The sequence below is a fragment of the Maylandia zebra genome, linkage group LG7 (genome assembly GCF_041146795.1).
Source record: "Maylandia zebra isolate NMK-2024a linkage group LG7, Mzebra_GT3a, whole genome shotgun sequence".
In the NCBI taxonomy this organism is placed as follows: Eukaryota; Metazoa; Chordata; class Actinopteri; order Cichliformes; family Cichlidae; genus Maylandia; species Maylandia zebra.
The window spans coordinates 64,261,178-64,280,323 of NC_135173.1; the positions used below are offsets into that span (position 1 = coordinate 64,261,178).

The window sequence follows — 19,146 nt, forward strand, 5'->3', positions numbered from 1 at the left end:
TCTCCGGCGCTGATAATTGGCGTCTGTCTTGTGTCAGTGACGTAAAAGACGGATTTAATGCGACATGACCATTCACACAGCAGTCGCTTTCTGAAACATCGGATATGTATCGAATTCAGTACCACATACGAAAGTGACCCAGATCGGATGTGAAAATATCGGATTTGTGCCGTTCACACTGTCATACCATTATCGGATATGGGTCGCATAGGGTCAAAAGAATCGGATTTGATGCGCTTTCGCCTGCAGTGTGAACGTAGCCTTTGTGTGTGTGTGTTTATAAGTAGTTTTAAACCTTGTGATCCACAAAACAGCATAAGAGAAAAAGAGTAAAAGAAGAACTGACTGCGTTACAGCACCCGCTGCTTGTTGAGAGTAAAAGTGGTACGCGCTTTCACGTCGTTTTTTAGCGACTTTTTTTTTTTTTTTTTTAGAAAAAAAGTCGCTAAGGGGTCTGAAAACTCGCTAAATATAGCGACAAAGTCGCTAAGTTGGCAACACTGAACAGGGGAGCTCATACGTGACAGCTTCCGGCGAAGACTTCCAAAGGGCCGTGCCGTAAAAAAAATAAATAAACAAATAAAAATCAGCAAACATGTAGTCACCACATGAATTAATAATACACCAAGGTTATTATATTCTCAGAATTACATTTATATATAAATGTAATATTTTTCCGAGACTATAGAGACCATTTAACTTGGAAAACAACTTCCGGTTTTGTAGCTAAACTAATAAACTTGACAAACGTCAGGGACCTTAGCAAATGTTCAATGGCCTGCAACTACTGCCACCTAGCGGCCACAGCCACAAGCCTTTCTTTAAAGGCAGGAGTAGTTGGAGAAACACTGCGCTCATGTGAAATCAAGTATTTGGGAACGTTGTAGAGTACCCAACTGAACCATGCGAGAAAAAAAAATTATGGGATAGTTAAATTATGTTTGTGTGTGGTGTGTTTTAATCTGTACATATATTGTGACTGTATTATATAAACCCAGAACACAGCAATATAAAATTGGATTTTGAGTGTAATGTTCACTCACACTCTGATGGATGCATCAGGGGCAACTCGGGCTTCAGTGTCTTACCCAAAGATGCTTTTCAGCAAGCAGCCTGGAGGAGTCAGGAATCGATGCACCGGCCTTCAGTTGATCTTCCACCTGATCCACAGTCATCCCTGACAGACGCACCGAATTATGACCCCCACCAAAAATCTTCCTGACGCTTTTCCTCCACAAACACGTTGAAAGATCTATGGGTACTTCTTTGAGCAGCAATTTTGAAAAATTATAAATAACACATTATAAATAATAAATAAATGATAAAGGAAAAAAAAGTATTGAAAAAAGTACTAAAAGTAATCAGTAACTGTCCAAAAGTCCAGCCAGTCAATGTAATTGTGCCATTCAGACTAACCTGCCACTAATATCTGGATGTCTAGTCAAAGTTCACTAGAATGGAAACAAAAAAAATGTTTATAGCGTGTTTAGTATTAAAAAGGTTCAGTTATCATAAACACAAAGATGCTCTGGTTCATCTGACTGAGCTGTGGGCCACAAGTCACACAGAAAACCACTGAAAAACAACACCTTGGTTTCTGTAACTTACAACAGTTTTATTGGTAGGTATGTACATTTGAGATTACTACATTGTTATCATACATTGTATACCGTCTCTTGGAAGGAAATCTAAAATACTTTGCATATGACAGGTTGTCGCAGCAGCATTTATCCTCGCGACTTTTCAGTTTCATGATTGTGTTGGACGCAAGCTGCCACAGATAATACCTTTGGTTCCACAAACCCCTTCTTTGAAGCGTTGCATAGACAGAACAGCCAAGATTTGAGAACAAAGAGAGGAAGGAGATAAAAGGTGTACATTCACAGGTTTAAAAGGGGTTTGACAGGTTAGTGCATCAAGCTCAGAGAGGAACAGGACGGCCTCGAAGCTTCTTAAACTTCACATAATCAGATCAGGTAGGAGCAGTTAGAGTGACAAGAAAGCAAAAGTGTGGTGTAAAAGCGTATCCCTTTCACTACTGCTTCAAATGTTGCAGAAACTGACTTCATGCCAGGCTGAGCATAGCTCAAACTGTAACGTTTTAAGAGAAGCAAAGCTTACTTCAGCTGTAATACAGCCAACATTAACTGTAGCTTGAAAAGGCTTAAATCGCTAAACAGGAAGTGAGTGTACTGTGATGAATTTTCACATTCATTAAAAGAAAAAGAAAAAAGCATCACAAGGACACGATGTCCCAAATGGGACAGAGGTCATTCAGGCGGGTGACTGTGCTCCGTATCAGAGAACCGGGGTTATCTTGTTTTCCTATGTTGCAGTCAGTGCGCACAATGGCACATTGTGTTCTTTTGGACCTCAGACAGAGGCTCTACTGAAGGGTAACTTTAGCTACATGTACCATGAATAAGCTGACAGTGATTAAAATGTGTTTATTACAGTCACGTTGAACTCATTAACCAGCCAACGCAGGCAAAATGAACTGAAGGGGGAAGAAGGGTCAACTTGCATATATTGGGAAAAAAAAATAAAAATCTGGTTCAGTCAGTTAAATATCACGTGCATCACATTGTGTCTGTCAGCACACTGACTACATGAACACCAACACTGCTGCGAGTGACCAATACGACTTACAAGCGCTCATCATTTCTCAACATTTAACACAATTTTAGCACATCGGAGGGATGAACAAGAATGAATGGCTGGCATTCTTTTTCCCTGTGCTAACTTTGCATTATAATCAGTATTGTTGATGTTAAAGGGAACACCTGCTGCTCTTTTCCAACTCGATATTTTTATTCTGGGACTCCACAAGAGTAGCTCTGCTTGATTTACAGTTTAAAAAAAAGATAATTTATCTACTAGACCCTCAGATGAGTCTTGATCTGCTTTAAATGTATAATTTTAGCCACAGGCCCTTAAAAGACACCACCACCCTTTCAGTAAAGGCTAACTTTATTCTGATTGGTTGATTTCTGAAAGGTTGCTGAGGGGGGAGGGGGGGCTTAAGTTTGAGAATCATAACTCTCAATCAAATCTAATCTGGAAAAAAAAAAAAAAGAGTGGGGAGGACAAACATCTGCAGCAGGTTATAGCAGAAGGTTTCTGTTAGGTGAATATCAAACTAGAGCTTTTTACATGTGTACATATACTCTTTTCTTAACCTTGCATCCTGTTTTTTTTTTTTGTTCCTTGAACTCAACCCATGAGTGAGTGAAAATGAAATTTAAATGTGGTCACCACATGTGCACCTGGCTGCTTAACACGAAGTCTGTCAGTCTGATAAACTGGAAATATCGAAATGACGTTTGTCGGCTTTGTTGGTCTTTGGCAGCAGAGTCACAATATTTGTTAAATGAAGAAACTGTTTTTACAGAATGAGTCATTAAGCTGGCTGATTATTTCGAGCAAACAAGGAAGCTGAGGAAGGACTGACACTTTCTATTCTTGGACCCATCATTTCCTCTGTGCTCATTAACTTGACCAAACAGAGTGCCGAACTTTTAGTTTAATAATAATCTGACTTCAAGGCAAAAAATAAAGATTTTCACATAATTTGGCTGAGACTTCAAACTGCTCTCTGCTTTAGGTTCAAACTGGGATCACAGGTTTATGAGACAATAATTCCTAAACTGAGGTGACTATAAAAACAAGGAAATTCCAGCTGATTGCATACAAGATTTTCAATAAGCTACATGGGCTTTCATAGCTGGCTTCTAGGTGCTGCCTTTCTTCAGGCTTTCAGAATTGGACCTATGAGAAGAAAGTTTGATTTATGGGGAGGGGAGCCTTAAAGAGACAGGAGAAAAAACGTCTGGCTGAAAGAAGAGGGCAGAGTAGTAACTCTAAACTGACTGCTAGAGCAGCGGTCCCCAACCCCCGGGCCTCGGACCGGTACCGGTCCGTGAGTCATTTGGTACCAGGCCGCGAGAGTTGAGGCTCAGGTGTGAAATGTATGGTTTTCAGGGTTTTTAATCGGTTTTCAGCGTCATTTTGTTATCGTTTTTATCGTTTACTCGGTTTTCCTAGCTCTTTTTCACATGTGTTATGAATAAATTTTCTTTTTTTCGGTACCGGTACTAGTTTTATTTTGTTGTATTTATCCGCGACACCTTAAAGGCCGGTCCATGAAAATATTGTCGGGCATAAACCGGTCCGTGGCGCAAAAAAGTTTGGGGACCGCTGTGCTAGAGGACAAATAAAGAGCTGGAAGCGAGCGCAACAGGTCCACCTAATATGAGAGACTTTTTTTAAACTTCTGTTAAGGTTTAATATTTTTCACTTTGGGTGCTTAAAATGAGAAAAATTCACTGTAGAACTTGTTGGGTAAACTCGGCCATTCATGGTACTCCAGAGGAACACTGATCTTTGAACATTCAATCACCCAGAAATAAGATATTACAACTTTCCTGAATCTGTTTTTTGTTTTTGTTTTAGGAGGTGAGGCAGTTTTAACATTCACTGTCAGTTCACTGTCAGCTCACTGTCATGTGACGCTCCTGTTAAAAGGTATTTGACCACACAAATGCTGATGTGGGCATGGCAACCAGAGAGGTGTAATCACAAGCGAAGCAGAATGAGATGAGACGATGTGGTAGTGTAGGTGTCTGAGTCGCGGGTGGGGGAGGTAACGCACGGTCATGTCATATATAATCGTCATATATAAACATCAGGAAGTCATGCTTTCAGGAGATACACACTAAAAAAATCGTAACATTGTTTACACTATAAGAGTAATACTATTGCTTGTGCATGACTGAAGCGTAAAATTCTCTTATTGTGTGAATTTAAAAAAAAAGGGAACACTATAAAGAGTGTCTCTGACTACAAGTAACAAGGCACAGTTGGTGATCCTGATTACAACAGTAGTTTGGGATAATGTGCTAAAACTATGAGGCACACTATCAAGCCAACGGCAGCGTGCAGCGAGGAAAGACACACTCGTCCGCAGAAATCTTTCACGCGCACAACCTCCGCTCGGGTAACTGCATCGCGACTCTAAAGCAGCGTCTTCCTCTCACAAAGACAAACACGCACGCTTTAAAAAGAGCCCAAAATACACCGGAAGGCTGTCGTGGAATGATAGGCAGAGTAAAAACTGGGAGCGTTTACCAATCTGCGCTTGGTCAGTTAAAAAAGCCTTCCTTTAGTTCGATGCACTTCACTAACACGTTTCTTAGAGCGCACAAGTGCTGCAATCTCATAAGCACATCGGCTGCATCAACATCTCATCGGATATTTATAATGAAATATATTTAAAAAGAAAAAGCCCCACAATCACGTGGAATGTTATGAGATTGTTAACTGCTATATATATGTACACACTTTTTGTTTTCTGTGAAAACAGTCTCCCTTCACCTCGTGACTTAAAACAAAGTGCCCCTTCCTTGTACCTCGCCTCGCAACGCAGCTGACCACAAGGGGCCGAGGAGAAGCTGGAAGAGAAGGCACATTTTTGAGACAATCAGACAAAGCACCTCCTTGGGTTAAGGTTCCCCCTGCAGCACCACGCCAGGCCTGACTTCAGCTGTGAGCGGACAAGTTGGAAAAACGAACAAGATATTAAAAAGAAATGAAAACGAGAAAGAAAAAAGAATCCTCTCATCCACGCTGTCAGCATTTGGCAGGCTTCACGTCAGAAGACCCATGCGAGTGAGTTTGGCTGACAGGAAGGAGTGCAGGACGAACACCACTGGCTTTGGACCCGAGTGGAGATCAAACACCTGTAGGGTGGAGGGAGGGAGGAAGTTGAAGAAAAGAAAAATTCAAGATATCCAAGATATTCCCTTATTCAAATGCAGATTATTGTTTTATTTGTTCCTCAACACTTTTATGGAAAATGGAAAATATTCCAGCTTTAATGAAATGGGCTGAATAGAAACAGTTTTCCAGTTAAAAAAATACATTTTAGTATTTTACTGTATAACACTGACCAGAAATATCTTTATTCCTGTTCTACAGATCCCTGACAGGTTGCATTTTACCTTAATTTTATTTCATATTATTTAATTTTACTGATCTTTATTTGCACTTTGACTTGCCTTCTGTGGATGGAAATGTAATTTCTTAATCTAAGGAATATAGTCCACAATAAATAAATAAATAAATAAAATCGTAATCACAATATGTTACAACCAGTGACAGTATCTCAAAAAGTCTGACATCATAATACAATTGAAAAACAGAATTAACGGCACACTATCCACTACTGCATACTGTGTGGCACAGCTGGAACAGCTATGTGGTGGAGGTTCTTTAGGCATACCAGCTCTCTCAGGCTAGTTGGTAGACGGAAAACTAAAATATGCAAGTGGGCTTCCGGTCAGTTTGACTGCTGTAATGTAAATTACTGTTTGTAATGCACGGGTAAGTGAGCTTTCACATCTTTATGATAAATGAACTGTAATTATTCATGTACCATTAGCTTCAGTTCGCCTTCTTGTTGACATTCTTTTCTCTTTTTTCCCCATAATGAAAAACTCAACATGATTTCGGCTGGTTTAGCGTTTCAACACGCAGACGGTAAAAAAACATTGATGGAGATTCTGTGTTGAAAAAATGAAGCCAGTCCTAAACCTGCATTCTACCTGAAAGCCACCAGATGGCGATAGCAGGGGCTGCAAACACACTTTCAATCCTACTGAAGTCTACGGAAAACAGCAATCTTGCTGAGGACTTTATGGACTCAGTCACGCGCTTTGGGTCATTTTTTTAAACTATTAAATTCAGTTATTTAAATATTGGTCAAACGTTGGCTAACCACTTGTGATAGACAAGTCATTGGTTGGACCCGCCCGCCTTGTCACCACTGTTCCCTCTAAGCTGAGCGCGTGAGCAATCGTACACTGCTGACACAGTCTTACTTTAATTCCAATTCAGGCTGGACTTTTTTCTTTGTGCACAGCGCAGATTATCTGTGTGGGGAGACTGTGTCAGCACTCAGCGCGCTCAGCTTAGAGGAAACAGTGCTTGTCACAATCAACACAGCAGAAATGTTGTGGATTTAGAACAGACTTCAGAAACTAACCGGAGACGACATGGCAGCTACGACCATCTCTTATATACACACATGGTATATTTGGTACATAAATATTTCAGCATGACGCAAAAGTTTTAATAAAACTGAGATTTAGGAATATTTTTGACATTCTTAGGTTTAAAAAGATTTTCCACTCACAATACATTCATAAACTGACAAGTTGCTTTACTACAATTTACCATTTCTCCCTCTGGACCTCCGAAGTCAAGGTACAGGTTGCGTATTCCATCGTCGGCAGACATTTTAAGCTTCTCGTAGGGGTATCTGTACAGCACAGCCCCCCCGCTCGGGTCGGCTGGCTCCCTCGTCACAGTGAAGCCTTTTTCATAGTGTAGAGTCAGCCTAACTTCCTGTCTGTTCAATGTGCAACCTAGCGGAGAGGGCGACAGGGGAAAGAGCTCAAGAAAAACTAGTGCACAGGTGAGTCACAGGGAGAAATGTAACAGTGCAGATGTGCAGAGGCTGGTTCTGGAAAACGTTGGGCTGAAACTAAAATGTTTTTCATTCTATTATTACTTTCCCAGTTTCTCAATTATGTGAAGTTTTCTAAAACTAAACAGTTCTATGTTCAAATGAATTTTTTTCATTAAACTTTTCAAAACACAACAAATCAAAAAGTTTAATGCAGTAAAATATTTAAGGAAAACACAAAGAGTGATAAACAACTGAAACTGATTTGTTTACACATAAATGAACATCAAGCTTTTGTATCAAACTGAGTATGAAGTCAGATTTATTATTGTAACAAATCCACTCTTACAATAACAGTGCTGATTAACAGTTGCAGTCCAAAGACAAGTTTGTGTTTTATATAAAAATCCAGGCAGCCTGCCGCAACGTGACCGTGAGGTCATCTGATCTGAAAGCATTTCCATGCGCATTACTGTAACCTGAATGGCCCAAATGTTTCTGCACAACTGTGTGTTTGTGTAGCAGCGGGACAGGGAAGGAGAATAGGAAAAAAAAAAAGGCTGAGGCTTTCCAGTGCTGTTCCGGCAGCCAACTATTGTTCTGCACAGAGTGGAAACATTCCCCTTTGCTGCCTCCCATTTCTGCCTTTCCTACACAGAGCTGCTCTTTCTGAGCGATGGCACACTGTTGTGAGTCAGCTGCTGTCAGAAGCTTCCTGTCACAGTCCAAAGTACACAGGCCTATAGACAGGAAATATTTTATCTCTTTATTCTATTGCTCTTCTTCAAGTGGCATAGACTGTTTAGTTCACTGACTAATATTTCTTGATTTCCACTTAACATTTACTTGGAAGGAGGTAAAGGTGAACCCACATCCTCTGGTTCAAGGTCTGCTTACAACACGCTTCTGCTAACATGTGTGTACCAACACAGAGCACACACATCGAAACACGTACACATGCCACAGTGACGTAATCCACTGTGTTTGTACAGAATAATAAAGTGCCTCCTGTGGGCACAAAACCATCAACCTATTGTAAACTTGGAATAAGATACACTGTCAGAAAAGACCCAGGTGACTTGGGTCACCTGGGTCTTTTCACGTGTGTTGTAATTAAATGTTCTTTTTTTGGTACTGGTTTTATTTTGTTGTATTTATCCGCGAGACGGTCCGTGAAAATATTGTCAGACATAAACCGCTCCGTAGCACAAAAAATGTTGGCGACTGCTGGTCTGGACCACACTACTAAGTTTTGCTCTTTCAAATGAGCCACAGTGCTCAAAGGGGCACAATTGTTGTTTCTCATTTTGTTTTTGTACTCAGGAAAAATCCTGCTGTGTTCAGACACCAAATACTAAAGAATAAATCAAAATAGCAAAGAGAAATTAAAAATGCATGCCATGAAAGAGTTCGGGTTTTAGGAGGTTAAGAACGCAGAGGTTTTGGTCCATATGACATGACTGTGTCACGACAGCATGACATGTGGAGGTCACGATCCAGTTGATCAGCAGTTTCTCTCCCTCTTCTCCAGTCTGATGCTCAGTTTGAGCTTCAGCAGGTCTTGGCCATATCCACATGTCAAAAAGCTGTGATGTACACTTGTACCTAACAAAGTGGCCTATGATTTTTTTTTATAACCATTTAGGCTGACCGTGCGGTAAATGAATCAGAAAGCCAAACTAATTTTATATTATCAATAGAGTATTTTCAAGAGACCATTTTGATTGTATTATATTGCCACCTGTTACAGCAGTGCGTCACCTGTTATTCATCAGCCATTGCTGCTAGCAGAGTTAGCATTTAAAGCTGCAGATACTGCTAGCACACCTGACCTCAGATACCCCTGTCAGTACTTTATCGTGTGGTCGTCTCTTTCTGCTACATGCTGGTGGCTGCAGGTTCACACTTATCTTAATGCCAGTTATGACGACACATTTAGGTTTCCATGAAGCACTTAATTCAGCTGCACCTGAAACTGTGAGCTAATTATTTAAAATAGCAAGTGGATGTTAAGAAAAACAAAACAGGCAATCATTCAGACCCTAAAACTGTTATGCTCACAGTTGGTGTGGGCCACAGCTTGTGAGTTTTGCTTGATGTGTTTTCAGCTTTGCTCATGATCTCCAAACTAAAGACTATAAATGACACCCACTCACCAATGGAGACTTCTTTGATGATCTCAGCGGCCGTGTGCGTCCCCTGCACGAGGGCTCGCGTCCATGATGACAGATCCCAGTGGGTCTCCACTCGGAAGATGTGGGACTCGATGCCCCGGCCCGTTCCAGTCCGAGTGGCAAACACCAGGTCTGAACCCTGGGCGGGAGAACTGCGGGCGCTGCCTGAGTGAACCAGTCTGGGGAGACATGACGATACAGGCAAAGAGAACGTTATTGAAGGAAGAAAGACAGAGGAGGGTTCATTTTACTTCCCCATAACCCAAACTACATATTTAATGATTCTCCAACTCATCCCTGTGCTATATACTTCTTCTTCTGGTCAACATGTGGAAACCACAATATCTGTAATGTTGCAAGAGCATGCAAAAATCTTCAGCTTGTCTCCCAACATGTCAGGCCTGTGTTTGTCCGTTTAACCCAACTAAATGCAGCATTAACGTCATTACGTTGCAGTTCCTGATTATAAAGAAAAAAGGCACAATGTATTCTGCTGTAATTGCAATCAAAGATAATTCTGCTTTCTTCCAACCAGCCGTTCTTCCAGTTAACATATCTATGATGTTTCTGTGGGTCACTGCCCCCTCCCATCGGTAGAGATTTGGAAAAGATTAGTTGCTGCTGTTGAGAGGAGTTCCTTTGATGCCGGCAACTAGAAATTTCCAGGTACTTACCACAAAAATTACAGCTCGTCAGCAGTTCCAGGAAAGTTTCTTTTGACACTCAGCTGATCTGCTGTTGAATATTTACTCACGCTCAGGCTCAAAGGCCAACAGTTCTCATTTTTAGCAAAAGCAGAAACGTCTGCACAATGAAAGTGAAAATGAAACCCACTTTACGAATACAAATGTAATAACAAACAGAATGTAAGGACCCGAAGTCTTTCACGGCATGCACTTTCAATTTCTCTTTGCTATTTGGGCTGATTAGGACCTGATGAAGGTAAAAACCTGATTTTTACCTGATTTTTGTTTCTAAAAAAAAAAAAAAAAAATCCACACATGTGGACATTCGTTTTAAATTTCGATAGAACAGTGGCAGTATAACATCCTCGTAAGTGGACATCAGGCCGTTGTAGAGCAAAATTTGGTGCTTTGGTCTAGACAACCCAAAATGTGATGTCCCCATATGTGGACGCCAGGTCCTCGGAGGTTAAATATCATAAATGTTTCTGTTCAGCAGCCAGACTCTTTTCAAAAACAATTTTTTTTTAACCAATTTTATCAAAATCGTATGATAACAAAGGTTTATTTATTATATATAATACATTACAGAGCATATATATACTTATTACTGTCAATGGCATAAAGCTCTTTTTAAGGATTTAAGACTTTTAAAAACCTGAAACATCTGATAAAATATGACAAAGAAAAAAATGTCACAAAACTAAAAATCTGAAAGCAGAGCTGTCAGTAAAGATGTGAATAAAGACTGAATGTAACTGCTGGTGTGTTTACCTGGTGGCGAGCAGCGGGTGTGTGAGCACAGGCATGGACCAGGACTCTCGGCTCCACGGCACCGATTCAAATAGCAGGATGTCCTTCTCGGTCAGCGCCATGACCACTGGTCTAAACTGCTGGCGTCCACCTTCTAGCTGGACCTGAAGAAGAACGTTGAGTACTGCTTAAGAAACCTGGCCTTGATCACACAGTTTTAGCGAACTATAGGCCTATTTCCAAGCTGCCTTTAGTCTCCAAGGTTTTAGAGAAAATTGTTTTTAGTCAACTGAAAGATTTTCTAGATGAAAATGGAATCTTTGAGGTTTTTCAATCAGGTTTTAAAACCCTTCACAGCACAGAATCTGCATTATTAAGGGTTTTGAATGACATCCTTCTGGCATGTGATTCTGGTAACCATGTTGTTCTTGTCTTGCTTGACCTAACTGCTGCCTTTGACACCGTAGACCACAATATTCTAATTTCTCGATTACATGATGTAGTGGGTATTGGTGGCACTGCACTTAATTGGTTTAGGTCTTATTTGTCAGATAGAACTTTCTCTGTCAGCCTTCTCGGTTACGAACCGTCTTCTGCTCCTCTGTCATGCGGCGTCCCACAGGGCTCAATTTTAGGGCCACTGCTCTTTTCACTGTATCCATTGTCTCTGGGTTCTATCCTTAGAAGGCATCGGATCTCATTTCATTGTTATGCCGATGACTGCCAAATTTATTTGCCACTAAAGCACAGGGATGGCATCTCCATAAAACCTCTCTTGACATGCCTAGATGACATTAAAGCTTGGTTGGCTCTAAACTTTTTAAATTTTAATGAAAAGAAAACAGAGCTGTTGGTGTTTGGACCCAGTGGTACCTCTGAGTCGTCCTCTGTAGATTTGGGACCCCTGGAAGTCTATTTTAAACCTGTTGTTACTGACCTTGGTTTTAAGTTGGACAGTGATTTTAAATTGGACAACCAAATCAGAGCAGTGGTGAAGTCCAGTTTTTATCATTTAAGGCGACTGGCAAGAGTAAAATCTTTTCTTTCGAGGCAGCACCTTGAAACAGTGATCCATGCTTTTATTTCTTCCCGCCTGGACTACTGTAACTCAATTTATGTGGGGGTCAGTCAGTCGTTGCTCTCACGTCTGCAGCTGGTTCAACAGGAACTCGAAAAAGAGAGCATATAACCCCCGTGCTAGCCTCTCTGCACTGGCTGCCTGTGTCTTTTAGAGTTAATTTTAAAATTCTTATGTTTGTTTTTAAATGCCTACACAGTCTTGCCCCGCCTTACCTCTCTGAGCTTCTTCATCCCCACATACCCTGTCGGTCTCTCAGGTCAGCTGACCAGCTGCTCCTGGAGGTACCGAGATCCAGGAGGAAGCTCAGAGGGGACAGGGCCTTCTCTATTGTGGCTCCAAAATTATGGAATAATTTGCCCATTCACGTTAGAGAGGCCCCTTCACTGTCCACTTTTAAATCACGTCTTAAAACCCACTTTTATTCCTTGGCTTTTAACCTCAGTGAGACTTAGTTTCTCTTTTAATTGAAGTAGTTATTTAATTAATGATTTCACTCTTCTTTTATTTGGTTTTTATTTATATCTCATGTAATTTTATTTTACAGTTCCAATGTACAGCACTTTGTGTCAGCTGTGGTTGTTTTAAAGTGCTTTATAAATAAAGTTGATGATGATGATGATGAGTAGAGATGGTAGAGCTGACATTTTTTGTTTTTCACTTCCACTGACTTTTCTCCAATCCTGCTGTTTACACAGGTATGGGTGAACAGATTATAAAACAAAGCAGGCTTTGGTTGATAAATTTTAATCATGTTAATTATGAAGGGAGAAAAGGTTTCATGATGCTTCTGTAGATAAAAATCTGGCCAATTAGATCAATTACACCAGTCAGGGTTCAAATCAGGAACCTCTTGCTGTGAGGCAACAGTGCTACAGCCATTACATCACCGTGCTGCCGTAGAGTATAACAGGGGGTGTAGTCTGACAGGATATGGATGCTGTGGTGCAGTTTGCTAATGTAATGATGTAGTTTTTACAGAGTACAGGTGTAGCAGAGGAGTTAATCAGGTCATCGTGACAACCTGACCTGATTTTTCTTCTAGCTACGTGGTAAAAATAGGGCAATGTGTTCATCCGAGTCATTACTGCGAGACTGGAGTTTTTTCAGTGAAAAGCAGCAACACTAAAACACAGAGTGTGTCTGCGGTGCAGAGGTGGGCTCTGCAGGATATAACGTAACAAGGGAAACTTCTATCTGTGCTTCCTGTTCCAGCCCGGTCAAAATATACAGAACTAGACACTTCAAAGTGAAGTCACTGTTCCTGTGTGCGATAAAAGTATAGCCCTGCTTTCAGAGGCCACGTGGAGAGGTTAGGACTGAGGCTAATTAAAGAAAACACGCTCTTCCTGTGGCTGCTTCACATACAGAAGTGCCAGCCTCCACGTCTGAGCGTCAGGTTTGTTTAGTGACATACGAGCAACAAAGAAAACCACAGATGCAATTTCCTCTTGAGGGCAGCTTGTGCTTCAACTCTATTCATCAGTACTAATAATACCCTGGATTTCCACTTTCTACCATGTAGACATACTGATGATGAATACAAAAATATTTCAGTTAGATTGGCTTCCTGTTAATTCCAGAATTTAAATTACATTTTTGATCCTTGCATAAAAAGTCCTGAACGCTCTTAAAGACTTCACAGCATAATGTTACCCCTGTGGAGCACTTTGCTTTCAGGATGCAGGCTTATTTGGAATTTCTAGAGTTTCTAAACATAGAGTAGGAGGCAGAGCCTTCAGCTATTAGGTACCTCTTCTGAGGACCCAGCTCTCAATTTGGATTTAGGAGACAGGCACCCTCTCTGGATGATTTCTTTTTGGATAAATCTTCTAGTTTGGACTGGTTCTTGTCACTCTGAACGACCCCTTCAGCTATGCTAGCATAGTTTCCCACTGCAGGGGGACTTCCCATCATGCAATGAGCACCTCTTCTTCCTTACATGCCTCTATTGTCTACCCTCTCATGCAGTCTGTGTTTTGCGCATTCATTGTATGTTCTTCTGTTTTTTTATAAGTGCATTTACTTACAATACAAAGTGCGTAGAGGTGGATCTGTGTTTACACTGGGTCTCCTTAAGCTTTGATGCAATTTTGCTGCTGGATACAAAAATATCCCAGGAAAACTAAGGCTCGGGTGACAGTGTATTTTTTTTTCCCCAACACAGTGGCCTTTGGTAGCTTTTCACAGGTACCTAAAAGGTGGGTGGTGAAACAGTTGGGGTAACTATGGAAATTCTGCCCTGTTAAAGAGCCATGCTGCTGCACATCGGGCAAAAAGAGAGGGTGATAGAAAGTGAAAGTAAAGCCTCAGTAGAGACAGAGCAAGAGAGGGTTCAAAACAAACAGTTCATCCATTAAGCAACAAAACCTGGCAACGAAAACTTTTTCTCCGCTTGTCTTCCAGCTCAAAGTCATCTGGTCATGTGTGTCGTTGTTTTGGGGCTTTTTGGTCTTTTTTTAATGTAGTAACTCATGTACAGTACAGCACGCAGGTAAAAATACCTGTTCAGCCAGCCAGCCGATGTGTTTGAGATGGGGGTGTGTGGAGGCTGAGGTCGAGGCCCCCAGGTAGGCGCTGATGTGAGCCAAGGTCTGTGGCAGCAGGGCGGCAATGTTGGTGTGGATGGCAGTGAACCAGGTGTTGGCGGTGGGGCCGTCTTTACATCGCAGCACCACCGTGTGCTGGCCGTCTGGGGAATGGAGCTCTAACAGTCTGGATGAGAGAAAAGGGAATCATCAACTAGATCAGACTTCAATAATTATGATAACGATTAAAAGGTCACTTTCTTTAAAATTACCTAACAATGAGCCGTAAAAGAATAGTGCAGTTTGGAAATGGAGGAAGTGATGGTAGCCACTAAAACCAAGTACCTTCTAGTGGGTTATTCATGATGAAGTTAAATCTAATTTCCTCAGTAAATAATCATTTAACTGCTGCATGCTGCAGTTTAGAGCTTTTAACTGCAGCTGGCATTCCTTAGTTTTGTGTTTCAAGCTGATGATTCAGAAATCCAGCTCACTCCTCGCTATAAAATTCCACCCACTCAGCAGTTATATTCACAAACACGCTTCGATCGATTCCCGCAGACTCGATTTGCAAAAGGGCGACTCACTGTTTATCTGAGCAACAATTAGGATTTGCATCATCTTTATGGAAACTAACTGTTAAAACTCAGATTATAATTCTTCCCCCTGTATGTTTGCCTGCTAAGACCTTTGTGGCAGGAATAGTTCAAACTTAAAAAACAGCGTTGAACAGAATCATAATGTGGCTGAAGGTGACAGATCAGCAGGAATCCCAGAGAATGAGTGCATCTCAATGCCATCCCCCATTGGTTGGGCACTTTCTTATAGCCTGCCCACCGTTGCTGCACAGCTGCACATGTGCAAGCTGCTTTGCAATGCACCTCCGCCTCAGTTCCTCCTTTTCATACCTAATCAAGGGGATGTCTGTTTTTGCTTTGTTCTCGCTGTTCTGTTTGTGCTGCCACCAAATATAAATGACAGATGAAGATAACAGTCCTCTTTGGAAGATATCGCTTGTGAATTTGACTTTTTTTTTTTTAATGCTTTATTAACTTATTTTGGTGACTCCGTTTAGTGAAAGGTGATACTACATTAACCTCTAAAATCCTTTTGTAATCAATCAGCTATCATTGCTGTATCATTGCTAATACCCTTTAGTATTTGGTAACAGGTGCATATACCTCAGTGCCTCTCTTGTGTGCCATTTCCTCAGACCTGTCTGTCCTTCTGAAATATCAAACTAATCAAATGGACGCAGCACTCGTTGTGTTACGCTTTGGAGCTGTAGTGGTAGAGCTTTATAGAACTGCTACGATAACATCAGTGTGAGTGACTCAGTGTGGTTTTACTTTGGCAGTTTTCAGATCTCACTCTGACCTGGTGACGCGGCCAAGAAGGCTCATTGTGTTTCAAATTTCTCCCAAGTGTCTGTTATCCAAACAGCCAGACGTTTTTCATTCGCCCTGCAGATTTGCAGCTGTAACCGGCTGAATCTGGGCATGTTTTTTAAGGTGCAATTTTTAAACTATAACCCACCGGCTTAAAGGGAATAGGCCTTTTCTGCAGGTGCTGCTTTACTTGGACATTTTCCACCATTCTCCTATTTATTGCGCGATAAACACAGAGAAACATTTGTACTTCTGCATTCTTTCTTGGACAATTAGGTGAGTCCATTACTTGATTTGTCACTTTTTATTTCACTAATTTTATGGAATTAAACTCTGGTAATAATTATTATTGTAATTGCTGAACAGCACCGGGGAAGAGTCTCTCCTCAGTTTTTGTTGCGTTGCACTAGAGAGACACGGGAGATTCTCATCAGCATGAATAGTGAATGCAGCGACACAGAGAACTGGCACTATACGGTGGATGCTAAGTCATGCAGAACAAACAGCCAGTGTGCAAGTCTTGTTCCCATGTCCGAGAACTTTCTGAACTAACGAGCTATCCCAGAGCCCGCGCTGAAGTAGCTGCACACTGCAGGACGCCTACCCATATATAATGACAACTTCATCCCCAAGTGTTGCTGTCAAACAGTTGGGCAGCCATAATTGGCCCATCAAAGACTAAATTCTGGACTTTTAACTCATTAATTTTACAGCTTTTCTTTTTTTTTTTTTTTTTTTTGCCTGTCCCGTTTGGCTCTTTTGCCATCAGAATTGTTGTCTAAAGGCAAAGAAAGATGCCCAACGGATTTACTTTACCAAATTGACCATCCCAGCCTTGCCGTAATGGTCCATTTGATTCACCTTTTATTGTTTATTTTATTTTCACTTACTGAATACGGGACAGACTTGACTGGGGGAAAGAAGGGGAGAAAGAAAGAGGGAAAGAGAAACAGCTGAGAAGAGGGACGGGGGAGAAGGGCAAAAACCAACAGAACGGGCAGGAAAAAAAAGAAAAAGAAAATGCATATATCAATCACCTGGATCACCTGCTGAGAAAGAAAAAAGAAAGCAAGCAGAAGAGAACAAGAGTAATAGAATAAACAACATCACAATGATATATGGGAATATGACAGTAAATACTAAATGTTAAACATTATTGTGCAGCACATAAGATCAACAGAACACAGTGTGCTTTGAGGTAGGAGCCAAAAAGGGTGTAGTTTGTGGGTGTGATCACCCGTGTGTACACCTGTGAGCATGGACGCGCTTGTTTTTTGTTTTTTTAAAAGGTTCCTTCATGTAATAATCTGCTAGAGGGTGTGGGGGGGCCACAGCCCCGTCCTCCAGGGCGTGAAGCAGGTGTGGAGGAGATCAAAACTCCAGACATCCAGAGGCCCCCAGAACACAAGAGACCAAGGAAGACCAACAGAGGGGCAGCTGCGCCACTGTCCCGGAAAGAGCTGAGGAGAGTCCCAGATGAGGGCTCACTCAGCAGCCGCGGAGCAGAAGCCAGGGGGAGTTGCAGTGACGCGCCCATGAGCTCCGCCGGCAGCCAGCTGCGCCTGAGTGACCGAGCCCCAGGCCGAGAGGCCGGGGGCACCCCACCTCCGAAGTGGCCCGAGCGAGCCCCAGGCTCCAGGCCCCGATAAGCGGCCGCCAAGGAGTGAGCCGGTGTGTACCTGGACGCCCATCCCCGGACACAAAGAACCACCAACGCACCGATGTCTGAGGGGGTCCGCCACTGGCAGGGGAAGTGGTGGTAGGGGGAGATAGGCCTCCAAACCTTGGAGGGCCTGAGATGTCCCCAGAGAGGTGGCGCCTGACACCCAACCTGACATATAGACACAGACATACAGGCACACACAGATACAAACATCCATTCCCACCCTCATGCTCTCATATGCACTTACTCCACACTCAACCAACGTGGAGACAGACATAAAGAGACGCTGTACACACGCTCACACTCCCCAAGCGTACTCTACAAACCGGGTCTAGGTGCCCCCGCCCCTGGAGGGGGGAACTGCACCCAGACCCAGGTGGTGTTTCCCTTTTCCCTGCGGTGGGGGGAGGCAGACCGCCCCGACTCCGCAGCAGCAGGAAGGCTCCACACTCCAGACCGCAGTCGGACGGCCAACTCCTCCTCCTAGTCCTAGCCCCCCTGCTCCAGCAGGTCGCAGAGAACGGGGGTGAGAGAAGACTCCAAACCTCCCTCCACCCGCTCATTGTAATGTTGATGCATGTGTGTTCTAAGGTGCATTTAAAACCCAGGAGGGCTTGGAGCTACCTGCCAGAGAGCAGCAGGTAAGCGCATAGTCCCTCCTGCTAGCCCTCAATGTCTACGTGTATTTAAAATTGAGAGGTGGGCAACGATGCCAGGGGTGGGGTGTACACCCTGATGGTACTTTGGACTCCGTGTATCGTGCCCACCCCCAAGATCCTATATGTATGTGTAATGAGAGTGTGAGTAATGTGAATGTCTAAGTTGTGGGATAAAATTGAGGCAGAGGCAGCCAGAAGGGGACAGAGGGGGGGGTAGCCTCCTCTGCACCCTGGTGACATACCCCTACTCCAAGGCCCTGCATGTGTGGGTGGTTGTGGTGGAGCGGGAAGAGGGAGGCAGCTGGAGATGGGGAGGGAAGGAAGGGAGGGGCAAGTGACCCCTCCCTGGGGCCAGCTCCCCCGCTGACCCCAGTAGGCACCCCCATACTCCGCGACCCGCCAGGGAAAGGGGGCCCAGGCCCATCCAGACCGGGCCCAGTGCAGCAGCGCCGCCCGGCCCCACAGAGCCCGGGACAGTCCACCCAACCCCACCACAGAGAAAACTGCACCCACCCCACCATCCACTCATCTTCCAGACTACATAAGACAATAAACACCCAGGCTGAGATCTTCCTCCACCTCTCCTGTATCTCCCCCTCCTGCAGAGGGAGCTCCTGAGGAGAGGAAAGCTCCTGCAAGATGTGACAATCTCCCCCACCAGTTGAAGAGCCCCCCAGGTGGCTCGACGCACCGGCGGCACCCTGCTCCAGGGCTGGGCCCCCATGCACCCACCCGCCCACAACCCCGGCAAAACA

General features: G+C 43.0%; 1 protein-coding gene across 1 annotated transcript in view; it reads right to left on the reverse strand.

The window, feature by feature from the left end:
- Positions 1–1,594: 1,594 nt before the first annotated feature.
- The window catches only part of sntb2 (syntrophin, beta 2), a 35,832-nt gene continuing 18,280 nt past the window's right edge, over positions 1,595–19,146 (reverse strand). The window contains exons 3-7 of the mRNA XM_004566110.6: positions 14,658–14,868; positions 11,097–11,239; positions 9,622–9,818; positions 7,234–7,424; positions 1,595–5,738 (exon numbers count right to left, since the gene is read on the reverse strand). Of these exons, the coding sequence (XP_004566167.1) occupies positions 5,646–5,738; positions 7,234–7,424; positions 9,622–9,818; positions 11,097–11,239; positions 14,658–14,868 (835 nt within the window). The 3' untranslated portion in view covers positions 1,595–5,645. The remainder of the gene's footprint in view (positions 5,739–7,233; positions 7,425–9,621; positions 9,819–11,096; positions 11,240–14,657; positions 14,869–19,146) is intronic.